At 36.2% G+C, this 26,147-nt stretch overlaps 1 protein-coding gene across 4 annotated transcripts in view; it reads left to right on the top strand.

Moving 5' to 3' along the window:
- MDFIC (MyoD family inhibitor domain containing) overlaps nucleotides 1–26,147 on the top strand; it is a 50,520-nt gene that overhangs the window by 18,684 nt on the left and 5,689 nt on the right. For all 4 annotated transcript variants that reach the window (XM_084206233.1, XM_084206230.1, XM_084206232.1 and 1 more), the window contains exon 4: nucleotides 16,537–16,812. In XM_084206233.1, coding sequence (XP_084062359.1) covers nucleotides 16,537–16,812 — 276 coding nt within the window. The remainder of the gene's footprint in view (nucleotides 1–16,536; nucleotides 16,813–26,147) is intronic.

The raw sequence follows: 26,147 nt of genomic DNA, 5'->3' as shown, positions 1-26,147 counted from the left end.
TTGTATACTCTGTTGACACTCCATGTCAAGAAATAAACTTCTTGCTGTTGTTGATCAATTTACAGAACAGTAGTCAAACTTCAGTGAGAAGTTTAAACTCTTTCAGATGGCCATAAGATAGGTGTATGTATTCTGCATATCACTAATAGCCAGAATTACTTGGAGGCTTTTAGTTTCTGTTTTATTTTACTTGTGACTCTCAAAGTGTTACCTGAATTTATGGTCTGAGGCTGAAGAAGTTTGGATGGCAGTAATCATCAGTACCAGACAAAGATGAAATTCTTCAAGTAACATGAAGATTACTGTGCTTGCTGTGTTTGGGCCTGAAGTAAACTGTATCTTAATTTTAGAATAATTTCCTGTGTTGTATTGGTACTGTCTCAGAATTAATTATGCTGTTGTGCCTATATGGGAAAGAATAGTTGTATTATTTTTCTGATTATTTCCTCTTATAGGGAAAAAAGTAGAATATGCTTGTAGTAGTTCCTTAAAGAAGAGGAGAAATAAAACTCTTGACTGCATTCTATGTGAAATATTTTATTACCAAGCCAATGAGTCAATGTGGTTTTACTCTTATGCTTTCAGTACTAACAGTATTTAGTTATCCACATTTAGCAAAGAAAACACTAAATTAAAAAGTGTAAGAAAGTGTCATTATTTAAGACATACTTTGAGGAACCTGTCTGCTGGCAAAAATGTCATGAACTTAAACCATGGTAAAAGTTTTTTTTTCCTCATTTTAGATTTAATTTTGTATTTTGTATTTGCTCTCCTTGGTGTGAAAAGCATGGTGTAGGTTTATACAGCTCAAAGGCAGTACTGTATATTGTGTTTACATCAAAATAATGAAATTAATTCTTCAAAATGTATGAGTTAAAATAGTTTAAAATATATATTTTTTTAATTTACTGATAAAAAAGTGAAAGAGGTGGAGAGGGACTCATGGTCACAGGATAAGCCTTAGCTAAGTAATCACAGTTAAACATTTTTCTTCTTTAATAGCTACATAGAGGAAAGGGAGGTCTGGGTACTGCTTACTTTTTATGCATTCTCATAATATAATACCTATAATGCAAAAGAACCCACAAATACCTTTCCTTGAAGGTATTTTTATAAAAGACAAGGAGAAACAGGAGCCTATGACCTATTGGTGTCTTGTTTTGGTGTGGTTTTCTGTTTTCCCTTAAAAAATTCTTCATAATCCAAACCCAAGGAGCCTTTTGAAAAACATTAAAATGTCGAACAGCTGTGGTCACTCAGGCTATTTCTAATGGCATTTTTAAAAAATAATTTTACTAGCAAAGTAGGCTTCCACATATATTGAGGCTTGATTTAAGAGAATGGTTGATGGTTTGCTACCTGAGCCTTAACTCTTAACATTCTACCAGAAGAACTTTTCAAATTCTGAGTTTGTCTGGACCCATGATTTTTTAGAGGATTAAATTCTACTTGTAAACTTTCTTCCTTCAAATTCTATGCAGTATCTCAATTATCATGTTTTTCTCTTTGAACTATAAATATTATGACACTTGTTTGGAGAAAATTTAGCAATGCTAATGTTAATTACAGCAGAATTTCAGCTGAGAGATTATTTCCTGTTGCAAAGGTTCCTCACGTTTAAGTGAGTTTTATTGATTTATAACTCAGACTTAAGGTTGTATAATGTTTGTATAAAATATTAAGAAGTTTACTTTTGAGACAAGTCAAGTAGAGCAAAGAGTTAGGTCATTTTTTAATAGGTTTGCCTATGAGTGAGATTTGACCTTCAGGGCAAGCTTTTGCTCCTGAGAGACAGCATAAACTATTGGCCATTCTTTGGTAGATCATGGGCAAGCCTGTTTTCAGGTATGGGTAACTTGGAAGAACATCTTCTAAAATAAATCCTCTTAGCCATTTAGAAGGCATCTACCTTTCCCAGTCTCCTTTCTTCAGTAGGACAAGTGCATATTTTGACTGTATTCCATAAGTTGCAAGTTGAAATAAAATTCACATTTTGACAGAAAAGCAATGAGAGATTATTGTGCTGACCAGAACTGGCTGTAAGAGCAGTGTCAAACCAGAATAGAACATCCTTTAGGTCTGTACAATTCAGGAATATGGGAGATCAGTGAGCAATACTCTTTTGCTTGAATTTCAAAATGAAAGAAAAATAAGTTTTGGTGAGAAGATTTGGGGTTAACCCACCTGAAAAAATTTGTCTGAGGGATCAACCTCAGTTTTTCACAGAGGTGATACAGAAAAATATTTGGATGGTGAGGCAGGATACAGAGCTAACCTTGGATAGTGTACATGTAGTTTTCTTATAGGTGACTTTATCAAATTACACCATCTCATTTAGTATTTCGCAGCTCACTTTGTAACTATGACTTTGTGAAGTATTTCCCTACTTCAATATATGTATATTCTTTTTACTGTGTGATGACTTTTTAGTGAGGAGTCACTGTCATATTTATAATGTAAAATAAGTATTGGTAAATATTTTTATCCAGCCATAGATAGATCATTGAGTAGGACTGTATGCTAATCACGCTATGAAGTAACTGACAGTGTACATTAAGGCAGCTGAAACAGCTGTAAGGTCTCCATGCTCTGTGAGAGTCTTCTGCATAGCCCTTCTGTAAGCTGTTCTGTGCTGGATCAAATCCTGGAAACTTGCAACTAGTGTGAGTTTTGTATTTACAACAAATAAGACAGTGTTTAACTTTGGAAATATGGAAGGGAAAAAAACAACTCAGAACAATTTTTAAAGAAGGAATTCTGGTAAAAGGTGTCTGCTTTTTATCCACTCCTCTTCTTTTTCCACTCCTTTGACTGTTATTTGATATACTTCTTGGTCCGCCTGATTTTCTGATTCTCATTTGTAGCATAGTGTTATGTCTGAGGAATCTTTTTCTTGACAGACTCAATTTTAAGTAAATCACCTTTAAGTAAATCACTATTTGGTGTTGACTGTTTGTGTTATTATAGAACATCTGCTACTCTAACATCTGCTACTCTAGCATTTTCAGAACAGTGAGATCCCATTTGTTGTGCTATGTTCCCTCCTTGAACGAGAGAAAATAACCTGGCAAAAGCTTTTGTTTGTTATCAAATCAGCATCCACACCAGGAATTCTGCTGTGATAGCTGGAATAGGGCAAGAAGTTCAGGTCTCATTATTTATATTTTGTTGAATTTTTTTGAAGCAGGTCCTTATGGAAAAGGAGAGAAGACTTGTTTGAAAGCACAGGGAAGGTTTTGATAGAAAATACACTTTACTTTAAAAACTTAGGGATAGAAGTGTATTTCATGATGGCTATAATGCAATGGCACTTCAAACTATTGATTTTTTTAAAAACTCCTTAGAATTTAGGGTAATTTTGGAAGAAAGTAAAGGGTGTGTATCAGTGATATGGTGGAATCAAAGCTGGAAGAATGCTGAAGGTTTGTTCCCATTTTTAATAAATTATTCTGTATCCTCTTTCCCATATTTGCCTTTCTAAAATAAAAGGGTAAAGAAAAGACTGACCCGTCGCTATAATAATTCTGATGCCAAGCCATTTTTCTCTTTTCTGTTTGCATAATTTTCTCTAGTGGCCCGTTTTCCTATTTTTGTTTGTCTGTTTGCTGGCTTGAACAGTCCTTTGTTTCCCCGCTTCCTTCTCAAATACAATGGCAAACCTGTAAGCAGTGACAGTGAGGTTGTGCTTAGAGGCTGACTGACAGTATTTTAAACTGCTTCAGTACAAAAGCCTGTTTCAGCATCTATGTGTTAACATCAACATTTAAGCTGTTTTTTAAGTAGCAATGAGTTTTTTGTGTTAGCATGAGTAATCTGATTATTGGAGAGCTAATAGTGAATTTTGTAAAGATACTGTGCAATTCACGCAAAACCTCCAGCTGTTAAATTTTACAACATACTACGAAACTCAGCTTCTAGAGCCATGTGATTATGTGAGATTTAAGTTTTCATAAAATAAAAAAAAATTAACCTGGTCTTAGTTTGTAGCTACTGAAAAAAGCAGAAAGTTAAAGACTGAAAACTGGGGAAGCCAATAAAAAGGATGTATTTAAAAATAAAATGTTGGTGATTTTTGAGTAGGTTGACTTCTCTGTACTGCACTGTACAGAAACAGGGAATTTTGGCTAAATTATCATAATGCTAATTAAATTAAAGGTAGTAGGGAAATATTCCCTTGTGATTTGTTAGTCTAGCAGCCTCAGAAAATGTTATGGCACAGTAAAATGTAGCCAGTTATACTGAAGGAACATGAAAGAAAAGGGTGCTGGAATTAATTCCAAATGGCAGATAAAATGGCAGATTGCCAGAACTCTCCAGAAGAGTGGATATGGTAGTATTAGAAACAGTGTAGTTTTGCCCCTATAGCAGTTGCTTGAGTGGTTTCCTAAGTGTTATTGTTTGGGGCTAAGAAATGCAAAAAGTGAAACTGCAGTGTTTGCCAGGTAGGGAAAAGCTGCACAGCACAGGGGGATGGAGGAGCAGTTTGGCTCACTGGTAATCAGCCTAGTCAGGTGGTGCTGTTGCTGATGATGCTGGGAATGCTTTTGTGTGGCTGAAGTCTTGTGTAAGCAGCAAGGGAAGGTGGGTTGTGTTTGATGTGGTTGCTGCACTGTATGTTGGATCTTTGTGGTAAGAGAAGCTTGCTGTCTCAGCTGTGACTTTTTAAAGCTCTTAAACTGTGAAAGGACCAAAAAAAGTAGCTAAATTCTAATGCTTTCACTTAAAATGCTGTTTATTCCCTTGAAATCCTTCAGCTTATTGTAAAAACTTATAATAAAATGTTTTTAAAATGTATAAATGGACATTTTTCAGTATTGCGGTTATTACGGACTCAGCACAGATTTCATTGCTGCATATGCACTCCATTTAAAAAAAAAGTAATTGTGATTAGTGCAGAAGGATTTTTTTTTCCTATGAATAAAGAGAAGGATGTCTTCTAAACAAGAAAACAAAAGGTTTTAAAACAAAACAACTGTGTTGCAAGAAGCACTGATTCCAGGCATGGAGCAAATTCAAATTTAAATGCTACTTAAAAATATTTTCAACCAAAAGATGAACCAAATAAACTTTAGTGGGTGAAATTGCATAGTTTTGTAAGTTGTAAGAACTATTTTTAATAGAGAAAGAAAATAATTCCATAGGTAATGTTGAATGCTTTTAAACATGCTGGAATGAGAATAATCCCTATCTGCATGTTAGAGATAAAAACTAGTATTTTACTGCTAATATTGTTTGGGCATAACTATGTCATAGGGAATTATATCTTGTTTCATGAGCAGAGTGGAGAATCAGAATTTTAGCTCAGTTGTGGAATGAAAGAAAAATGTTTTACAGGTAATTTCATCCCATTAAAACAATTTATTTTTTCAACTAATCTGATGCTTTCCCATTGAGTTAATGCATTTGTTTCTCTGAATTTTTGCACTTGTTGCTGTTGGTCACTGATGTGGCACTGTATTTTTCTAACAGGACAGATTTGTAACTGTGTGGCTCAGATATCAGAGCTTTCTTATGCATTGTTTGAGCAGCTTATGCTTTGCTTCCTTTCAGGAAACCAAGTGCATAGTTTTTACACGAAGTTTGGTCTTCAGCAGGCACGGTCAGCTGTCTGACTTTTGCTCTGCTCTAAGGGATGGACCTGTGAGCAACTGAAAAAAGCTCATTTAGCTTTTCTTTTTATTACTATATTGAATTCATGTAATCGAGGTCATTATGAAAACTTGGCCAGGATGTGTGGGTTTTTCCAGCCAAGTCAGAAAGAGATCTTGCTAGATCATTTTATTAGAACGTGATAAATAAGCAGTTAAGTAAAACATTTTTTGCCTTTTTTCCTTAGTATTGGTGACAGTGATTGTATGTTGAATGCATTCAGTTTTGAATTTAAGACAAAAAGCTCTCAGTTGAAAAAGGTTTATGTTCAGAAAGACTCCGTTGACTTTTCCCTTATATAAAGGTATATAAAACAACTGTTTTTGAGTCAAAGTTAAACTGCCGGTCGGGTGGGGTGGGGAAGGGAAAAAACAGTGAACTCTGATATAGAGATTCAGCCTTTTGGTCCATGGATGCTTGTGGATTTGAATCTAGGGAAGAAAAAAAGAGAATGTAGGTTTTTCAAGGACTCTGATAAGAGCACTTTTCAAAGTATATTCTTGAGAATCTTACATGTACAGCTTTCACAAAAATAATTTGGGTTAGATGGTGCCTTATCTCTTCAAGGTACACCAAAGAGTTAGTTCAAAGGTGGAAAAAGAGCTCTCATTTCTGGGTCATCCTGATGCCAAGCTGGTGCATTAGTGACATACAGCAGCCCATGAGACAGCATTGGTGACAGGAGCTCTGCCTGGACTTTGTGTGTGATTCAAAATCCTTTGGTGACCTGGGATCTCTTGAGTGCTTTGGGATGGGGAAGCCCCACTCATGCAGCCCATGGATTTAGAAACCTGGCAGATTGGTGAGGAGTGTCCTGTATCCATCTGCTGGACCCTGCTTGCCATAAGGGAATTCTTGCAGCTGAAGAACATCCATAAATGACACTAAGTCTTCTCAGTGTGTTGTCTGTGCAGACAGATGCTGCTTCTCTTTCTCCTCACATTTTGCTTTTTCAGGATCAGGAAATAGATGGACATTTGCTGCTCTCTCAACCATTTTTCCACATCTTTTTTCTCCTACTGGCAATCACTCTGTTAACTATGAAGTCTGCAGTTATGAAAAGATGGGTCATGAAGAGTAATTGTTGTGGACCTCAAGTCCTCACCCTGCTTTCTGACACAGAATTTCCATTTTCTATTATGCTGCTATTGCTGAGTGTGGCTGATTTTTGGCCTGGGCTCCAGGATCCTCTCTGACCTCAAGCAGAAGGGGAAGCTATTGCTTCAGCACCTGATCACTGTATAAGTATGAAGTGTTTATCTTTGTTATATTTCACTGTTTATCAACTAATGAGTTATCATTTAATTATTTTCTTACTTGTGAAATCTGTAGCAAATGCTTCAGATTTGCTAGGATTTTACTTGTGAATTTTTTGTTTCTTTTTCCGTACTCTTTTCTGCCATCACAGAAGTAAAGTGGCTCAGCTCACTGTGTATTATTTCTCTTTGTCTCCTTCCCTTCCAGTGTTCTCTTCTTCTGGGTGGTTCCTATCGGCTCTTTTTTCTTTTGATGTTTTTGCTCTGCTACTCTTTTTAATAATGTAAAAATCCCAAGTTTTGGCTGTTATTTGGAGTTATTGTCCATTTGCTTCCCCTGTTACATTTTTCTTGCAGCTGTGTTTTTTTTTCTTTCTTTCTTTCTTCAGTTTTCTGGTACTTTGTATCAGCCAATGCCAAACTTAGCATCAACTATAAGTTGCAAGAAAGAATAGCAGAGAGAAAATAAGTACAGCAATGGAATCAAAAACTCAGTTATAAATTTATATATTACTATATTTGTACTCATGTTCTGTGTTTTCCTGCTATCTTTTTATATAATCCTCTATATTGCTATTTCTCTATTGCTATCCTCTGTCACTATGTTTTCACTCCTATTTTTGATTTCTGCAATTAGTTTTGTTAATTGTAGCATTGGGTATTAAAATTATAGAGATTACAAAAGATGATGCACTGAGAGCAGGTGATCACGCTTGAAGTGGAACACTTTCTAGAATCTTCTGAAATTCTGTCACTTACATGAGTTGAGGACTAGAAATCAAGGGAGTAGTGAACATTAAGGGAATTGCTCATCCCAAGCATTTCCTTTCGAGTTCTTTTTGAAACCAAGTACAGCCAGTTTATATGCATTTTTTTGGTATGAGTTTAGGGGACCACTGTAATCTTGACATGTGGACACTTGGTATATATGGTCAGTGGAAGATAAACCTGACCTCAGAATATCTTCTCACCCAGACGCAAATGCTGAATGGGCTTGGCTGAAAAGCTGTCCCACATTGTTTCCTGTGGTGAAACAGAATCTAGTTTGTCAGTGGTTGCAGGGGTTTTGAGGAAGGAGCAGGAGGTGCTGGAGGCAAGAGGACCTGTTTGTGCACTTGCTCAGGTTACGGCTGTTAATGACATTGAGGTTATCTCTCCTGTCTGGTGCATCCTGCTGTGCTGCTTATGAGGCAAAACCCAGCAAGTGATATCCTGTTGTTCGTAGCTTCTCTTTGATGTTTTTTACTTTCTTTGGGAGCAAGTAACACAATGGTGAGGGGCATCAAAACTATTTCAAATATTTGAGACTTAATGTGTCAAATTCCATGGGACACCAGTGTGTCTTTATGCAGTGGTATTACTGTATGTTGTAACAGATACAAATAGCATAACTGCTGTAATGTCACGCCAACAGCTTGGATTACCTTTAGTGGTTGATAAACTTTCTTTTAAAATTGGAGCTCCAAACAAAGCATTCTGTTCCTCAGTGAGATAGATTCTATTGCACTCCCAGTGCCCTTTATCATTTCAGCACCTGTCTTCACATCTAGGAAATTGCTGATTATTTGTGTTGAAGAAATAGATCAATTTTATTACTTTAAGAATCAGCAAAAAGAAAATTCTCTGATTCTTAATGCACTGATTATTCACTTCTGAGATCCAATGTTTTACAAGCCACTATGTTTTATAAAGGAAGATGTAACAACAACCAATCAAACAAAAAAAAAAAAAAAAAAACAAAAAAAAACAAGTAGATGAAGACACCTCTTAATAAATTACCTCTGTAGAAAACACAGGACAAAATAATTAAACATCTCACCTTAAATACGAAAAAAATATTAAATTAAAGAACCCCAAAAACCAACCCACAAATTAGCTGCAACAACAAACAACCAAACAAAAACTACCTGCAGTAGTAACTAATGAATCTATTAAACTCCATAAATATGCTCTAGGAGTGTTGGAATGGTGACCAGGAGTAAACCTGCTATTCTGCATATCTATGCAAGTGTTACCACTGCAGTACATAGATGTAATGATATGAAACATAAGAGCAAATACAGTACAATTCTTTTCCAGTCCGACCAGAATGCTTGAGAAGAAAAATGGATACAGAAATGTTGTGATAAAGTTTCCCACTTTTGAATGCAACATTATGTAGGGATTTATTCCCCAGGTGTATGGGTGTCTGTTACCTATAATGCCCTAGTTTGTGTTTGGCTCTTGGTATTTTGTGATGAGTTCCTGTTGTTTGTTCTCAAGAAGTGACAAACTATGCTACAGTAAGAACTATATTCAACTTTATGTAGGTGTAGTTTAACAATCAGGGCATTATGTGAATTCTCTTTATTTCTAATTATATTGCGATCTACTAAAAACTCCCAGATCATCTGCACAGTTTATCACAGGTGACAATATTTGCAGTCTCAGAAAAAACTTTGCTAATGATGGCAAGATGTGTTTGATAAGGAAGAATAATTTACTGACAATCTAATGGTAATTAGAAGCCAAAGGGTATTTTGATTCTGAGATAATTGTTACAAGATAGGTAACAAAAATATTAGGGGATTTACTCAGTTTAGCAAAGATTTAAAATTTGTTGTTGCAGTCATTAAAGAAAATCAGTGGGCATTTGTTCATTTTGCAAATTCACATCAGGAATGATGTAGGATTTGTAAATAGAGAAAGTCACCCCATATTGTCAGTTGGAATGCTTATCAACTTTGTAAACCCTGGCTACGAGCCCTTTTCATGCTTCCTGTGCTAACTGCATCTCTCTGGGTATGTCAAAGACATCTTTATACAATTCCTGCAACCCTTCAAACAGTGTGTAAAGTCCTGCAGTGCTTCCGAAGGAAGGCACTGCAGGTGTCTTTGCACAGATATAAGAGTACTTTGGGCACTGTCTTGTGCACTTGTGTTGCTTCTCAGCCCATAGACACGCATGCACATGTTTGCCATTCTTTTCCACCCTTCACCAAGTGAAAGCTGACAGGATAAAATGTCTTTTCCCTTTGTCCCCTGCCAGCCTTGTTTCTGTTATACCAGGTGTCCCCTGGATGTGCTCTCAGATGTATTCTAACAAAGTGTTCTCAGTGTGGGTCCTGTAAAACTCGTACCAGCAATTTTACTACAGTATTTTCATTACAAAGGACATCCTGTTTCATAATAATATATTGTATTCATTTTGAAGATATCCTCATGTCTTACAAGAAGGAATTCTAAAAAGGTGGTTGATGCTGTTAGTTGATACTTTGTTTTCCTTGTAAAGTCAGCATGGTATAAAAAATTCAGTGTAAAAAAATGATTTTAAAAGATAGATGGTGCCTTGATGGTACCTTGTTATTTAGTTAATGTATGCCTTCTGTGATATGGTAGCTGCAGTATATGCTATTTATGTCCCAGAAAATATTCAAAAATAATTGCTGACAAAAGCCACTTCACAGGTTGACTCAGAGGTACGTCTTGTAATCTGAATGTTAATATTCTGGATAGCTAGACAGAGAAAACTATTGATGTAGTTTGAAGATCATATTAGAGACTAGTCAGAATTTAGATAGAAAGTGGGGATGGAGAAGGATTGAGATACTTGAGTTCTCCCAGTTTCAGTAAAATTTTATGCTTATTGAGCCTATTACACACATAATATATAATATTTTTGAAAAGTTAAGATTTTTTTGCTAGTCAGTGGGAAATGTTGCCTTTTATATCTAAAGAATTTAAGTTTTCTCCAGAAGTAATTTAGAATCATCTTAATTTTAGTCTGGAATTCAGACAGCCCCTGGTTTTACTGTGCAATTCTTGACAGTCATCTGCTTTATTTTCCCCCTTATGCTTAAATCAGTGTTATAAAGAAGCACTGATAGAAACCAGAGGCCTGATTCTTACATCCCTTATGTATGGTGTGTTCCATGTGATCCATGCCGGGGAAGTAGGAGCAGTGTCCACTGAGATCAAACAGTTTCTCCAGCTCAAATTAATGTGTAGATCTTGACTTTCATTGTTAGTGGAACTGATGACCTCTGTATTTCCAGAAGCTCATCTTCTTATTGTAGTTGCAACCATTTTGGGAGGAGAGAAGTGTTAAAAATACTGTCAAGTGAAACAATATGTTGTATTTCCTCAATATTTGAAAATAACATTACAGTTTTTACAACCGGCAGTTGGGCATTTTATTCTTCCCACATCCACCTGCAAAAATACTGTTATTGTGGCCTGATTTGTCATCATAAACTATTGTGTCATACATAAAGAAAAAAATTTTTCTTCCCTCTCCGGGTGTGTAGTCAGATAACTCAGGCTGTAAACTGGAAAGTTTTTGTTCCATCACTTTCATTGGCCAGACTAGGATGCTCCAGTATCAGTATCAGCTGCCTTGGAATTGCTTTTGATGTGATTAGACTACTAATTAATTGTCTCAATTCTTTTCTCCTCCCTGATGTTTTGTTTTGATTCACTTTGACTCAGAGGAGTCTGCATTCGGTGTATGTTTGTTTTTGTGTTTTGTATAAAATCCCTACTGATAGCTTAGACTGGCTTCTTTTGGTCCTCTTTTGGTTGAGAATTTGGCATACATTTGGCATACATTTGGCATACATTTGGCATACATTTGGTTGAGAGTTTGGCATACATTTGGCATACATTTGGCATACATTTGGTTGAGAGTTTGGCATACATTTGCCATACATACGCAGTTGGCATACATTTTCCTGTTAAATGTATGTGTCAGAATTTTTCTTTTAAAAACAGCTGGGACTTTGCTAGGTGTAAATCAGTGTGCAGTCAGGGTACATATCTATGTGCATATTCATTTAAAGTGTGCTAAGGGTTTTACAGTCTGAAGGAGAACGTGCATAGTTACTTCAAAACCATCAAAAATCATAATAAATGTTTACTACTTGAATTCACCAGATAGTATCCTTACAATTAAATTATTGTGCAAAGTCAGTTAAATAACAGCCCAAGTTACTGTATTAAGGCCCTCTTTGCAAGGAAACCAATGACAAGGAAGTGTGAAACACGCTAATAGATTGTGTGCTATAGCAATGTATGGCCTTTTTATTGCTTTTCCAAAGCAGCAGATTCATGTGCAGTTATTACTACCTATATTATCTGCTAGTTTTCTATCAAAAAAGATTCAGTCTGTTGAATCATTAATCTAATATTTATCATTCTTATTGAAAATCCACTAGTGTTAGCACTGGATAAAATATTGACTTAAATCTACTGGTTTTGCTAAAGATTAAAAACATATTAACCTGAAAAGCATGGTATTTCTTAGGACATTTTGAAACTACTCATTGTAGATGTTTGAAATGACAGTTTTTCTATGTTGTCTGAAGAATGATTTTTTTTCTTAAATCTTTAACATATAGTAAGTGACCAATACCATCCTGATTTGACGATGCTGAATGTTCATCCAACACACATTTGAAATTTTGATGTGTATTGCATTAGTTACTGAATATCAAGAATAACATTTTTGCTCATACATAGAGTGTAAAATGGGATCTTTTGTAGCAGCACACGGCCTGTTTAGAATGATATAACAGGCGCTGAATGTTCACATATCAAACAAAATGCCATCTTTCTGTAGAAAAGAGGTGTCAAAAAGTTTCTTTGTACCTTTAACGCATGTGATTATGTAGTACAAAATGCAGAGTTTGTAAAATTTCTTGAATATACAGGCAAAAAATGAATAATTCAAAACAACTCATAAGTTCTACATTCTATTGTATCTTTTATAACGGAGGCAGAAGATAGCATTGTGTTCCCAGTAGAGCTGAATTTGCACAAGTTACACCTCGGAAAATGCCAGATGGTCTATGGTCTACTTTTGAGAGCTGTCACATATGTAAAGATTTGAAAAAAGAAAGACAGCTGAATGAGAGCAGTGGATCATTAAAGAGAGAGTGAGAGTCCCTGGGTATCACTGTGTTTTAAGAAGCATTGTGTCGTTCTCCATATTACACCTTTTTTTTTTTTTTTTTTTTTAAGATATACACAACCTTTAAAAAATAAGGTAAAAATATTTCTGTTCTAAACTGAGTAGTTGTGGTTTAATCTCTGAACTGTCAATTGCTTTTGTTCTTTATGCTAGAATGCGGTCATATGGTTCCTAATTGGTTTCAAGTGTGTTTTAACCATAAGATTCAAGTCTCCCTAGTGCAAAATTATCAATAAAGTTAAAATAAATTTAAATTGAGATAACTAATCCATTTGGGGTTTTATTCCATTTTGATTTGACCTGCGTATCACATGTGAATACTGTAAAGCCAGTCAGCTAAAAAGTTGTATGTTAATGCTAAAAGATGCAGGTAAGAGTACTTTGGGAACAGGATTACTTAATAAAAAATAAAAATAATTTTTAAAAAAACATAGAAAAGTCCCTAAACCATTAGTAAAAATAATAATAAAAGCAAAAACCTGTTCAGATTTCCGAGACTTTCCATTTATCCACAATTTGACAGAAACACACCTAATTTTAAAGAATGAATTTTGGATATTTTGTCAAGTTACTGTATTCTAGCAAAGCCCCAAAATATGTAAACAATTTGCAAGCTGCCACCACCAATTTAACTGGCTTAGAAAAAGGGCATAGAATATGTCAGTTTTATAAACTGACACTCAGATATAGAGAATTTTTAGAAAAGTCTATTGCTTGTGTTTATTGAGGAAGGTTAACTGCTCCCCAGAAATTCTCGTTCATTGGTGCAACTGCACTACTCCACAGCAGGGAATCATAGGCAATGCAGGGTGAGGAAACATTACATGAAATGTGAAAAGCACTGTTCCTTAATTACAAAATTTGCATTCAAGTAGGATAATGAAGATAAAACTATGGGGTGCTGTAGACATAAACACTGAATTTTAGAGAGTAAATTTTCATTTCTGATATTGGCAAATATTTTTGACTGTTTTGCATGTGCATGGAAAGAGCATCTACACAAAGAGTTCCTGGTTGTATACTTTTAATAATATTTATTCAAATAGGAGAAAATTCCCTAAAAATTTGGTTTGGGACCTTTATGAGAGTTTGGAAATGTTAACCAAATATATACTGGTGCCTTAAGTTTTAGCTTTCATATTTTCCAGATTCTGTACTTCATTAGTCTATAACTCTGAACTTCATATAAAGTGTTAGCAAGTTCTCCTCACAGTTTAGTCAGACAAAACAATCCTTTTCCAGCCTGAGAACCAAGGGACACCGTTGCAGCTTCAGGCCCAAAAAGTGTAAACATCAGTGAACTGAGGAGAGCAGTCTGGGAGGATGGGACTGCATAACCTGAAGCTGTAATTGGACAATTAACCCAAATATGTAAATGGACCAAAACTTATAAAAGTGTGAAAAGGTGTGACCAGGGTCCATCTTGGGTGTAGCCTCGGCCAGGCTCATCTACTTTCCAAGGTGTATCCTTTGAAGGACTTTTAATAAACACCTACTTTATTCCTTTAACACGGTCTAGCCTCTGTTCTAGGTAGCCTCTCAAGGCATCAATAGCACAAATAGAATTCCAAAGTGAAGACAGTTCCTTGCTTATGCTTCTGTTCATAGATTTTACAAACACTAATGCAAAATTGAAGGAGAAGCAGTTTCAGAGTTGTCAATAAAAAAGCCTTTGGGTAGCAGTGACTTCTTCAGGCCTCAGATAGTGTGCTTCTTTTTTGTTGGCTTGGAGGTTTCTGAGCAGTTACTACTGGTAATGGAAGGGAATGATCTTTGATCTTTGTATTCCCTGTAACATCTTCGGGGAGTCTAAAACATGAATGTTTCCCCCAGCCCTATCTTTCTTTCCTGAAACAGAAAATTATCACTTTGGTCAAGTAGGTTCAAGCAGGGTTACTCTGACCTAGATAAATGTGGGCAGTCAAAGCTATCTTCTGAAAATGTTAGTGGCGGTGACTAAAATACCAATCGGCAAGAAAAGCATGAACCAGTTCATATTTAAACTATTATGAAAAAGAATCCTTTGTTGCCTGTGAGCGTGACCGAAACATAAAGTTTAAGATTTGTGTGAAGTTTAATCTGGAAAAGTTTATGTTTGTGGAGAAAGCAATCCGAGAATGGTGTTAGTATTCTGGATAAAAGGACAGCATTGGGCGTTTGTTAGGCAAATTTAGAACTGAGTCCTTTTAGAGACCGTCTTGGTCTGTTTGTCCCAGTAGTATTTGTTGGAAAATTTGTTAACTTGTACCTGAAGTGATCAGTGGTGTAATTTCTTTTAGAACACATTACCTCTAATTATCTATATGCATTTTTATCTGGATACTGTGAAATCATCAGAAAATGGACATGAATCATCTGAAAAGAAAATGAACTGCAGCACTGTTTTTCCTTACTGCTGGCACTAATTCCGCGTCCGTAGGGTATCTAATAGAATCTGGACTTCTTCTTTGACATAACATTTTTAAATAGGTGAATATTGGACTGTCTGGAAACCTCTTTATTTCCAAGCATGATGCAGAAGTGTTTTGATTAGGAGAGATGATTGGGCTGGTGCTTTTTGATTGTGAAATCTTGTTGTGTTACTGTGTGTGCAGTTTAATTAGTTTTCCCCCATGAAATCTGTATGTTTTTCTAAATAAGAATTGTTACATTGAAACCACCTTTTTTTATTACAAAGCTTTACATTAAAAACTTATGCATATTTTCTTTAGTTACAGACTAAAGAATACATAGGCAATCCCTTTTCCCTGTTGTTACAAATATTCTCCTTTGTGATACATTAGCTCAACACAAAATGGCCAAATTTCATACTTACTCATTAGGATGAGTTTATAGCATGTATTCTTGGAGACTTAGCCAGTTCACTGCAGATTCTTGCCTTGATAGATTTTTCTTTTTATTCCTTTGACCATTTTAATGTTTCCATTAAATCCCTAACTGGCTCATTACAGCCATTTCTTAGATTGTGATTCTGAGTTGAAAAATGCAGAGGCGGGGGGGAACTGTGGCTTGCCACAGCTCTGTGGTGTTTGAATGCATGGTCCTTCTGGCTACCTCTTCCACAGAACTGCATCTTGATTGGTTTTGTACTTCTCAGTAATCCACGAGCTCTATGAATTTAGGCTCAGACATGTTGGTTACCTGGATATTCCTGTTCTTTTATAATATACTGGGTGGCTGTGTCAGGGGACCCCTACCACATCACTCAGGTTATTTTCTGAAGGCTGGAGGTTGGCCAGCCTGCATCTTAGTCCATTATTTTGATCCCTATGTTTACTCCTATACTTTTTCTCTCATTTGGGTGTATTTCACACATCATTAATTTGATTACATCAATACAAGTTTATCTTAGTTTTGCTACATTCCTTCCCAATCCTGACTTTTTCCCTTTCTTCAAATTGCTTGCATTATGCTCTCTGTGTAGTTCATAGAGCTTTGCAAGCCTTTCCTGCATTGTCAAATGGACAATCTAGGTCTCATGCAGACATGACATTCTTTTTGATTACCTAATAATTTTTTTTAATCTAGAGATTTTTTTGCTTTATTGTCTTGATGAGGGAATGTTAACTTGTCAGTCTGTCTTTAGATCAATAAGAGCAAGGAAAGTTGCCTTCCCAGTCTAGCCCAAAGTGCTCAGTTATCAATTCACAATCGAAATTAACCCTTTCTTTCTTGTACTTTAAGCACAACCTCAACGTTTGCCTCAGCCAAATGCTTCAGCACTGGAAAGGAGTGAGGAAGAAAGTGGCAAAATCCAAAATGGCCATGTGGGTCTGAGAAATGGAAGTGGAATTCACAACGGGGTCAAGCATATGCCTGCAGACAACAGAAAGCTTTCGTCTCCTGTTTCAGAAAAAATGCACAGAAAAATTCAGTCCACCTTGTCTGTCAACAGCAACAGCAGCAAGAAGAGTAAAATAAGCTCTGTGTTTTCTCAAAAGCCAGGCACTTCACCAGAAGGTAAGCTGATATTCTTACTAAAAAACCCAAACTGAAAAAAGACCAACCAAACCTCAGTAAAAATTATACAATCAACTGAAAATAATTGAAGAGTGTGACTCATGCTCCAGAAGCAAACAGAACTTATTAAGATAAAAGACATGCTTCTTTCCTAAAGGAAAATATTAAGTATTTGAAGGAAAGGGAAGGAATGGGAGAGTTCTTGCTTTCAAATGTTTGGTCAACATGATCTGATAATGTTTTAGTCTCTGTACTTAGTATCCTGAACTGATAGAAACTCCTGTCAACATTGTTACACATACATCAGAAAAAAACCTATTAAAATACTACTAGTTCAAAGCATAGTAAATATTTAAATCCAGTAATGGCAGGCTCCGTGAGTGTAGACTTTGCTTTTGAAATGTTCTGTTAGCTGATATCCTGACTAGCTGCGAGGTCTAAACACTAGATAATAAAACAGTGACCTGTGCTTTAGTGTTCAGTGTGCCTTATGCTATATTTGGGATGTAGATAATGTGCATGAAAAAGCTTCATACTCTTGCATAGCTTAAATAAGCAAAATTAAATAATTTCTCTTATGTTTTAGCTGCGTCTCGATGCTCTCACTGCTTGCATTTACACTTACAGTTCCAGAGTTCCTGGCTTCTCAATCCACTGCCCTCCCATTAGCACTAATATACTCAATGGACTTTGCTACTGCCCTTAACAAGAAGAGTGTAGAGACACTAGAAATTTTATTGGTTTGAGGCAGGCACAGATATGACTGGTTAAAAAGACCACCTCTAGAGGGAGGGCACAGACACAGATTCATAAAGAAATGGAAGATGGTAGTGTTCAGTGAAATGGGGAGGATTCTCTGCCTAGATGAAAGGACGAGGGATCAGAAGGACTTAGTGAATCTGTGTAGTAATATCAACAGTTTCAGTCAGACCCTTCCATGGGCTAGTCCCCCTAGCTATTGTTTATTTTCATGTCTGTCTTCAAGAATCTACTGTTTCTTTTCTGTTGCACATTTAGTCCTCTAACATTTCTTTCCAAAATCACAACTTCATACTTCCTGTGTTCCCTTTTCTGTTACATGAAATATCCTTATATGGTTCTCCCTAGTGCACTTTGAAAAGACTGTATCGTAAGAATCCTAGATCTGTTCATGTGACTGAAACAAAGTGCAGACCTCTGAATTTTAAGAAATCCAATCTCCAAAGAAAAAAACCAAACTGTTGTTTCAGAGGCAGTGCCTGTCCTGTTCATTCCCCTATACAATTAATTTTGGCAAACGTTTCCTTTAATCTTCTAAAATTATCCCATAATAAAAACAGTTGTTGAGGTTTTTTTTCTGTTTAATAACTGAATATAATTATGTCAAATTACTAAGTGATTGAGGAGAAAATTATTAATATCTTCAGATTTAGCTTTAAATTCTAATGTCTGATTTTAATATCCAACACAATTGTATTAGTTGCCTGAAACTGCCATCATGCAATATTTTTATATGCAGTAGAAATTTCGTTATCCTTAAAGGCATATCTGATTAGAATATAGATAATTAAATAGTGTCACATTGTATAACTTGCATTCTTTCAAAGCACAGAAATACAGGATAGTCCTTATTCTCACACGCAATTTCACAAGTCACCTAAAAGCTAAGGTTAAATAAAGTCAACACTGTACATCTGGCATTGTAATGTTCTCCTTTTGAATGTAAGAACTTGGATATGTGCACTGAGTAGCTTGTCCCATTCTGCAAATGTCTGCAGCTCTAACTTTTCTGTTACTCAGTCTGAGCGAAGCCCAGGTTTTATCATGCAATGATTAAAGTATGTCTGGTGTATTGGAATATGCCCATAAGGGAAAATTTGTTTTTAAAAGTGATTTTCTGGTTTTGAAATTTATTTTGCTTTACAGGTCTCTGACAGACATGTTTTATATTTGTGTAAACACATCTGCATGCACACATGTACAAGCTCTCTGACAGCTTCTTCAGCTTTTCAGTAAGGTACCCTATGGGGCTACATGACAGAACTATAAATTATAAGTAGTGTTCTTATCAAGCTGTTGCCTCTCAGGAAGTATCAGTATATACTCCATTTATTCTATCATCCCAATTTTTTAGAAGATGCACAATCAGAAAGTCTGGCAACAGTCAATTGAAATATCTAAATTAACACAAAGAAGAGTTCACTATTTAAAGGAAAAATGATTTATTGATAGCTTAAAAATAATTCTGTTACTACTACAAGTCATGTTAACCCCTTATGACTACTTCTGGAAGACTGCATTACAAAAGCATGTAAATAGACCAGAAAACTCTGTCTGTCAAGCTGAGTTTAAACTATAGGAAAGAGAAAATATTTTTCATTTTCATCCTGCCCAAAAGCTGCATTCTTCTTGATTCTTCTCAAAAATCAAGATATGAATATTACCGGAGCACCATACTTGGTTGTAATGCAAAGTTTGTCCAGATCTGGTACTTTGCTCTAGAATATTGTATCTGTTGACAGAACAGAAAGCCTGGAAGGGCTTGAAGCAGGATAGAATCAAGAAACATGATGGGCTTGCCCCCCATCCTGCACAGGAGCATATTTGGGCTAATGCTTATTTGAAATGAAGCATGCTGCTTCATACTGCAGATTTCAGTATTTATACTAGAAGGCTAAATGAAGTTGAGTATTACTTTACCCTGGCTAGCACATCTGCCTGTGAAGGTTGGTGCTGTTCCTGTTGGTCTCCAAAGTACTAGGCAGTCCTAACACAAGCTATGAAACCTCCCACTCTGCCACCCCTCAAAAATTCACCCACCACAGTTAAGAACTCTTTTATTAATTGTTCCAGCTGAAAACTTCACTTGTGCTGGGGGTCATATTTTGTGAGCTTTTGGAGCTGAATTGGTGTAGGAAATGCATAAAATGTAACAGATATTTTGGTAGCAGTCGTATAAAAGCTTTAAAAATTACTTTTAAAAGTGAGTCTATAGTATATGTGGCCATGTCAGCATTCCAGAATATGCTGGTTAGAAACACTTTCACATTCCAGTGAGACTTAGGAGGTTGTGAGTGCAGTCACCAGTTCTGCTTTTCCTCCACATCTATTATTAATCCATATTGTCCCTGAAGAAATCTTACTCAGCTCCATAACTTACACTACAAAAAAACAAAGGAATTATGAAACAGTTGGAGTGTCACTCCTAAAAAGCAGCTTTTAAACACTGTTTCAGTTCTAAAGATTTTTCAAAGGGACTGGATAGGTTTCAGTGAATATTGGGAATAAAAAAATTTTTAGCTCAAAGAAATTTTAATAATAATATTTTGAATTATTGATGCCAGAGGTGTCACAGTACTTCCAAAATTCTGGTTGGTAGGCCACTAGTGAAGAGAATTGTAGCTATTTTGCACTCGCTTGTTATGAGCAGTGGAGAAAAACACCTTGGAAACATGAAAAAGCAATTGTAAATGAGTAAAAAGGAAGGCAGTCTAGCTGCTGGGTTCAGATGCAGAGTATCCAGAGCCCTGATGCAGATCCAGATGCATACCTGTCCAGAGAAACTTACAGAAGAGAGGAGGTCTAAAGGAGACAGCAATGAGGCAGTAGAACAGTAGATCTAGATGTCAGGAAATGAAGACAGTTGAGTAACTGAATACATACATATGTGTATCAGAGTGGTGGAAGGGAAATAATGATGACATGCCGTTGGAGGAGGAAAGGAAAGATGTTGGGCAGGGGAAGGAGGAATCTAATTCAGGGAGAGAGGGGCTGAGGTAGGTGCTTATTATTTTCTAAAAACCAAACCAAGTTTTCCTACCAAGTTCTTAAGAAGCTTGATGTTATACATTTTTTGAATCAAAGCAGTCATTTATGAAAAGGATGGAGAGAGGTTTTAATTTGGTTTTGGTCAAGTTATTGTGTCCTCAGAAGTTACTGTGTTTGGCAGGGAAATTCCCACAACTCCAATGACTTGACAGTTTCAGTTTAATGTGGTACTTCACTCAAAAGGCTTTGAGCATACACAATTGCTGTATTCATTTGAAAACAGTAGATTGTTAAACTATGCTGAACAGATCATGAGCCTGCCTCCTGTATGGACAGTGGGATCTCCTCTGTTCTTTCCTTCCCAGGCTCTCTAAATCAGAAAGGCAACAGAAGACATCTTCTTTGCAATGGGTTTCTTTCAGGAGAGGTCTTTAGGAAATGTAATTAGGCTAGATGCAGAAGTGAGCTAGATAAGGAAAGCCTGCAGCATGGAGGTGAGACTCTGGGGAAGGACAGCCAGTGCAGACTTGCCACCACATTGAAGTTACCATTCATGCTTTCCCAGAAGCAAAGCCTGAAGCAACCTTCCTCAACTTTCTAGACTGTGCCTTTTGTGATGCTGAGCTTAGAGATGCAATGAACTATTTCACTGAAAGAAAGTGTGGGTGGTTTTTTTAAATCCAGTGTTTAAAATTCAACATTTCAGGGTGCATTTGAACGAGACATCCCTCTCCCCTTCCCCCTTCTTAGTATAATGCAATTTCATCTGTTCTAGATTTTGTATCAAAACATGGGGTTGGTGGACACTATTTAACTCATGCTGCTGACACATTAATTTATTATAATATCCCAAGTGATACTGATGGCTTAACTGAAGATGAAGCAAATCCAACAAATAGCCTTTGTGTTAAACCAGGGTCTTAAGAGCCAGTAGGTGCATATACATGGAAAGTAATGAGTAGCTGTCTTAGCATGCTAGCAGTATTTGCAGTAGGAGTGTTTTACTTTGGTTTTTATAACTTTATATAGGAAAAATGGTTTCCAGGAAACTTTCCTTTAGCGTGCATGATTTGCTATAGGATTGTGTTGGGTTTTTTCCCTCTTGAGGGACACCAGAGCAGCACTAAGTTTTCTTTTACATACTGTTCAGTCATTTGATTGGTATTATTTACTGAAGTTTAGAAAGTGTGCATCAATAGCCTAACATTGCAGAAATATCTGTTGGCCATCTCTCAATCTGGCTTTTTTTTTAAACATACATGCACTTCTGAAATCCATCCCATAGCATTAAGTAGTATTTAGGCAGCTACTTGTTAGTATCCTGCAATCTCTCTACTTTAGCCGAAATTTTGGTATGTTTTTGAAATTGGTTCAAAGTGGATTTGTGTCTGAGCATGAAGTGCTAAACGGGTTTTTGTTAGACAAGGTTGTATCAGAACACAGTTTTCAATCCGACAGTGGGCAAATAACATTATCATATGGTCAAATGTGTGTTTTTTAAGAATGCGTTTTGAAGAGTGATGTGTTTTAAGTATGATTTACATCATATTTTTTGCACAGAAGTCTTGATAGGTAATTTACCTTTAAGGTAATTTTTAACAGGACTGAGTGGAGAATGGGGTCTGTAACAGAAAAAGGGCCTTTCAACAGCATCTATTTTATAAGGACATAGTCTAGCTAGCACCTAAGGACGTAGTCTAGCTAGACCTAACTCGTCTCAGTATTTGCAGTGGTGAGCAGTGGCAATGAAGGCTTCATAGTCTAAGGAAGTCTTAGGTATTGGAAATAAGCAGATTTCTTAGTATACCTGTATGTTTGAAATGGCTCATTTTACTCCTGAGGTTATATCTGTATTGCGGGCTTAGAATATTAGCTTTGATGAAAGTTTCCATGTTTTCATTGTGATTTGCCTGTTCAGGCAACATTTTAATTTTCTTATTCAATAGAGATAATAGGTTTTTATTTTAAATGGTGAAATATCACATATACTAGGCTTTTAAAGTATGTTTTCTCCTGTCTTAATAAATGTCACTCTTTCATCTAGAAGTAACCATACTCCATACAACATGTCAGTTCATTCTTTCAGTCTTTGCTTATTTTCCTGTGACCATTTTCCTGGGTGCAGTGATTTTTCTCTGAAGATAGACAGTGGGTCGCAGAGGCTGCCCGTGAGCCCCGTTGCAGGAGCAGTGGGAGGTGGGACAGCGCGTGTGCCGCTGCTCGGGAATTTTGCTCCCTCCCCGCCTCGGCAGCCCTTTAGGAGCCGTGTGCTGGGTGGTTTCTGGCTGGTGCTGTGCCGCTCCGGCTGTGCGCTCATCCCGCGCTGTGCGCTGCCAGCCCGCACTGCCGGACTGCAGGACGCCTGTAGCACCTGCTGGGGCTTCTGTTCAGGGCTCTGCGGGGGCCCTCTGCAGTAAACCCCTGCTGAAGACCTCAGCTGTCACTTTGATTGTGGGTTTGCCCTTTTTGATTCTCTCTGTGAGACAGCAGAGTGCCTGGAGATTTGTTTTGAGTGGTCTGAACTTGGTGAATGTAGTTAGTAAGAAGCTGACCAAGGTCACCATCCTGTAAGTGAGCTTATTTATCACTGTAGACATGAAAAACTTTTATCATATGTGACCTGCCTGCTTGGTATGAAAGCTTTTTGAGTCAGTTTGTGACAGGTTAGTGTCAAACATTACAAAAGCAGCACATAGCAGCTTGCACATGCATTTCTCTGTGCATTTTTCAGTTCATCATCTGCATTTCCTCTACAGTTTTGATGGTTGATATTTCTCTTCAAAATCTGTTTTTTAAGTAGAGCTGCACCTTTTCATAAAAATGAAGAGGAGATGATACAAGGGAAATTGAAATAAAATAAATGCATATTTCAGTATTTGAAAGAAATTGGATACCATGGTAATATCTGCATGCAGAAGTTTTAGAAGTAAAAAGTGGTGTGCACATGCCAATGTTTAAAGACATGGTCACACATTAAAATAGTTTTATTTTGATATTGGTTTTTTTCTTTAAATGAATGTAGCTCTTCTAATTGGGGTAAGTTAGAAATGGAGACTTCTGGGCTTTTATAAGCATGTGTAAACAGTTTGAAGGGATCTTAGGCCTATTTCTTGTCTGGATCTTGTTTGTGGTAAAATTTAAAACACAGTTAAAGTAGATGTTACAGGTACTGTATCCACTTTTTCGTTAAAAGAGCACATGGTTGGGTGTGTGTGTATGATATAAAGCAGCAAAAACTTGAACATGTTGGTTGGGTTCTGTTTACCTTGGCATTGCTTAACAGTTTTGATGAAGTTCCCTAACAAATCTGTGCCTTTTGCAGATGTGCCAAAGGATTTAAGGAACACCTTCACTTATGTTGTTTTAAAAAATGTCAGATGGGATGACCCTTTTAACTTCAGGTCTAATTTTCATCCCAGAGAAAATGAAAGAATAATTGAAGATAAGCTTGAGTATCTGAAAGCTCACTTTTATTCCCCAAACATGAGTTGGTCTAATAAAAGGTACTAGCACTGCCTACAGATCAAGACTGTTGAAATTGATGCCATTTAGCATAGCTTATGGGAGCTTGGATCTAGTCAACAAACATGATAGAGTGTTTTGATGAAATCAGAAGCATTTGGTAAAAGAACTAAGGTAGATATACTGGTTTGGAATTTATTTTTTTTTTTAAGTATGGCTCTAGACAGTGTTCACACCCCACCTCCTCACTTTTATGTAGTGATAGTCTCTAGTGCAGCATTTCTCAGTTAAAGTGTAATATAAGAATTGAAAAACAATGGAAATTTGAGACTGATGTGGGTGTAGTGTGGAAGTCCTAAGAAAAAGTTTATCTTTGTTAATGATTTGGCTGTGTGGTGTGATGAAACTTAAATACTTCCACAGAGAGGGAAATTGGTTTAATGGAAACTTAAACCTCAGAAACTTCAAAGTTAACTTTCTATCAACAGTAGTGCATCATGAATGCCATGACTAATGGAGTTCTGTCAACAATAAAGATGTGCTCCTAACTCTTGATTGTATTACTATATCTAATGGGAAAAGAAGAATGAGACTCTCTAATTTTCAAACAAACAAAAAAAAGTTTAAAGAAATAGATAGTTTTAAGCTGGCACAGATGTCATAACTGGTATTGCTGTATCATTTCCTTATTAGAAAGACTAAAATATACTCAAAGTTTCCAGAAAACACATTGTCAGACCAAGTTTACAAATACATAAAATATGTTTAGTTCTAGTTGGATTAAAGTGGTCCACTCCTCAGTCACCTGAAAAAAAAATCAGATTTTGATGGGGTGAGGTTAAAGAGTGGAAGTTAAGTATAGTCTTTATTCTTAATGTTAATCTTAACACCTAATTAATGTTAATATAATGTTATTCTTACTTCTTAAGTTTTGAAATTTAGAATAATATATCATTTTAAATAGTCTCCTTGGTCTTATAAGCAGGAAAAAAATACTGGAGTGTCTTGTGCAAGCAATGAAATATATTGTAGTGGTGTCCAACATGGCAATGGAAGACCTGTGGTCATCTCTTTTGCAGTGAACTTTGTATAGCACCTTCATGGCTGTATTCCACTGATCATAACAGCAATTGGTTTTAGCTGTGTAACGTTTTCTGTGGAACTGACAGGTTGCTGTAGGAATGTAGATACGGGAGAAGGTTGAGTTTTGTGTGGCATGGTGGCTTGTTATTACTACAAAGATACAGTGTAACTGTGTCTTTTTCCTATAATTGCATCTGTAGATCAGAAGCCAAGAAATAGGGGTCATACATGGAAGAAATTATTCTTCCACCCATTTTGTCTAACTGTATTACAGCCCTTTAGAGTCATGATTCTGAATTCACCAAGTTAGGTAGGACTAGGTAACAGCATGCTTTGTCATGTGTTAAATAATTGCTACCTGGATAGATATTAAAAGTCAGTAACATGAAGAACATAAAAGCATAATTATTTCAGGTTTGTCCTTGAAATGTGGATCAAAGTTTATGTTCATTGTACAAATGAGTCATTGCAAGAATGAAGAGAGCACTAAAGGGTATCTCTACTTTCTCTCAATTGTTTGTGGAGGTTAAGTAAAATTGTTATATAAAGATTTTTAGAATCGAATATTAGGTTTGCCATCTGGGGAGAAAAATAAAAATAAAGAGTAGGTAAATAAATCCTTTTAGTGTTTCAGTCATTGAAGAAGAGATGGAAAAAAAGACCCTCTGTAGAGTTTCTGTGATAATACGAATGGCCAAAATTTTTTACTGCGTCTTGGACATTTTTCATAGTTTTTACCTTTGAAATATATTTATTTAAATCAACGTGGCCTCTTATTGTAAGTCTTGATTTGGTGGGTTTTTTAGATTAGGAGGGAAAAGTTCCTTTGTGGGTCCAGAAAATGCTTTCTGTGTACAGTCTCTGTTTTATAACCTATGAACTCTGTTCCTTGCCCATCAGTAGAAATGTATTATAATGTCTGTGAATTTGTATTCCTCTCCCTGCAAATTTACCTACATGAAGCAGGCAAGATTATTTTGGACATCTTATTGACAATATGTATACACACGAAGTTTCATTATGGTGTACTAAAAAAAAAAATT

Source organism: Fringilla coelebs, assembly GCF_963513975.1.
Source record: "Fringilla coelebs genome assembly, chromosome: 5".
NCBI classification, from domain to species: Eukaryota; Metazoa; Chordata; class Aves; order Passeriformes; family Fringillidae; genus Fringilla; species Fringilla coelebs.
The sequence above is the reverse complement of the archived record's forward strand: the minus strand, read 5'-3'. Positions and strand labels throughout refer to the sequence as shown.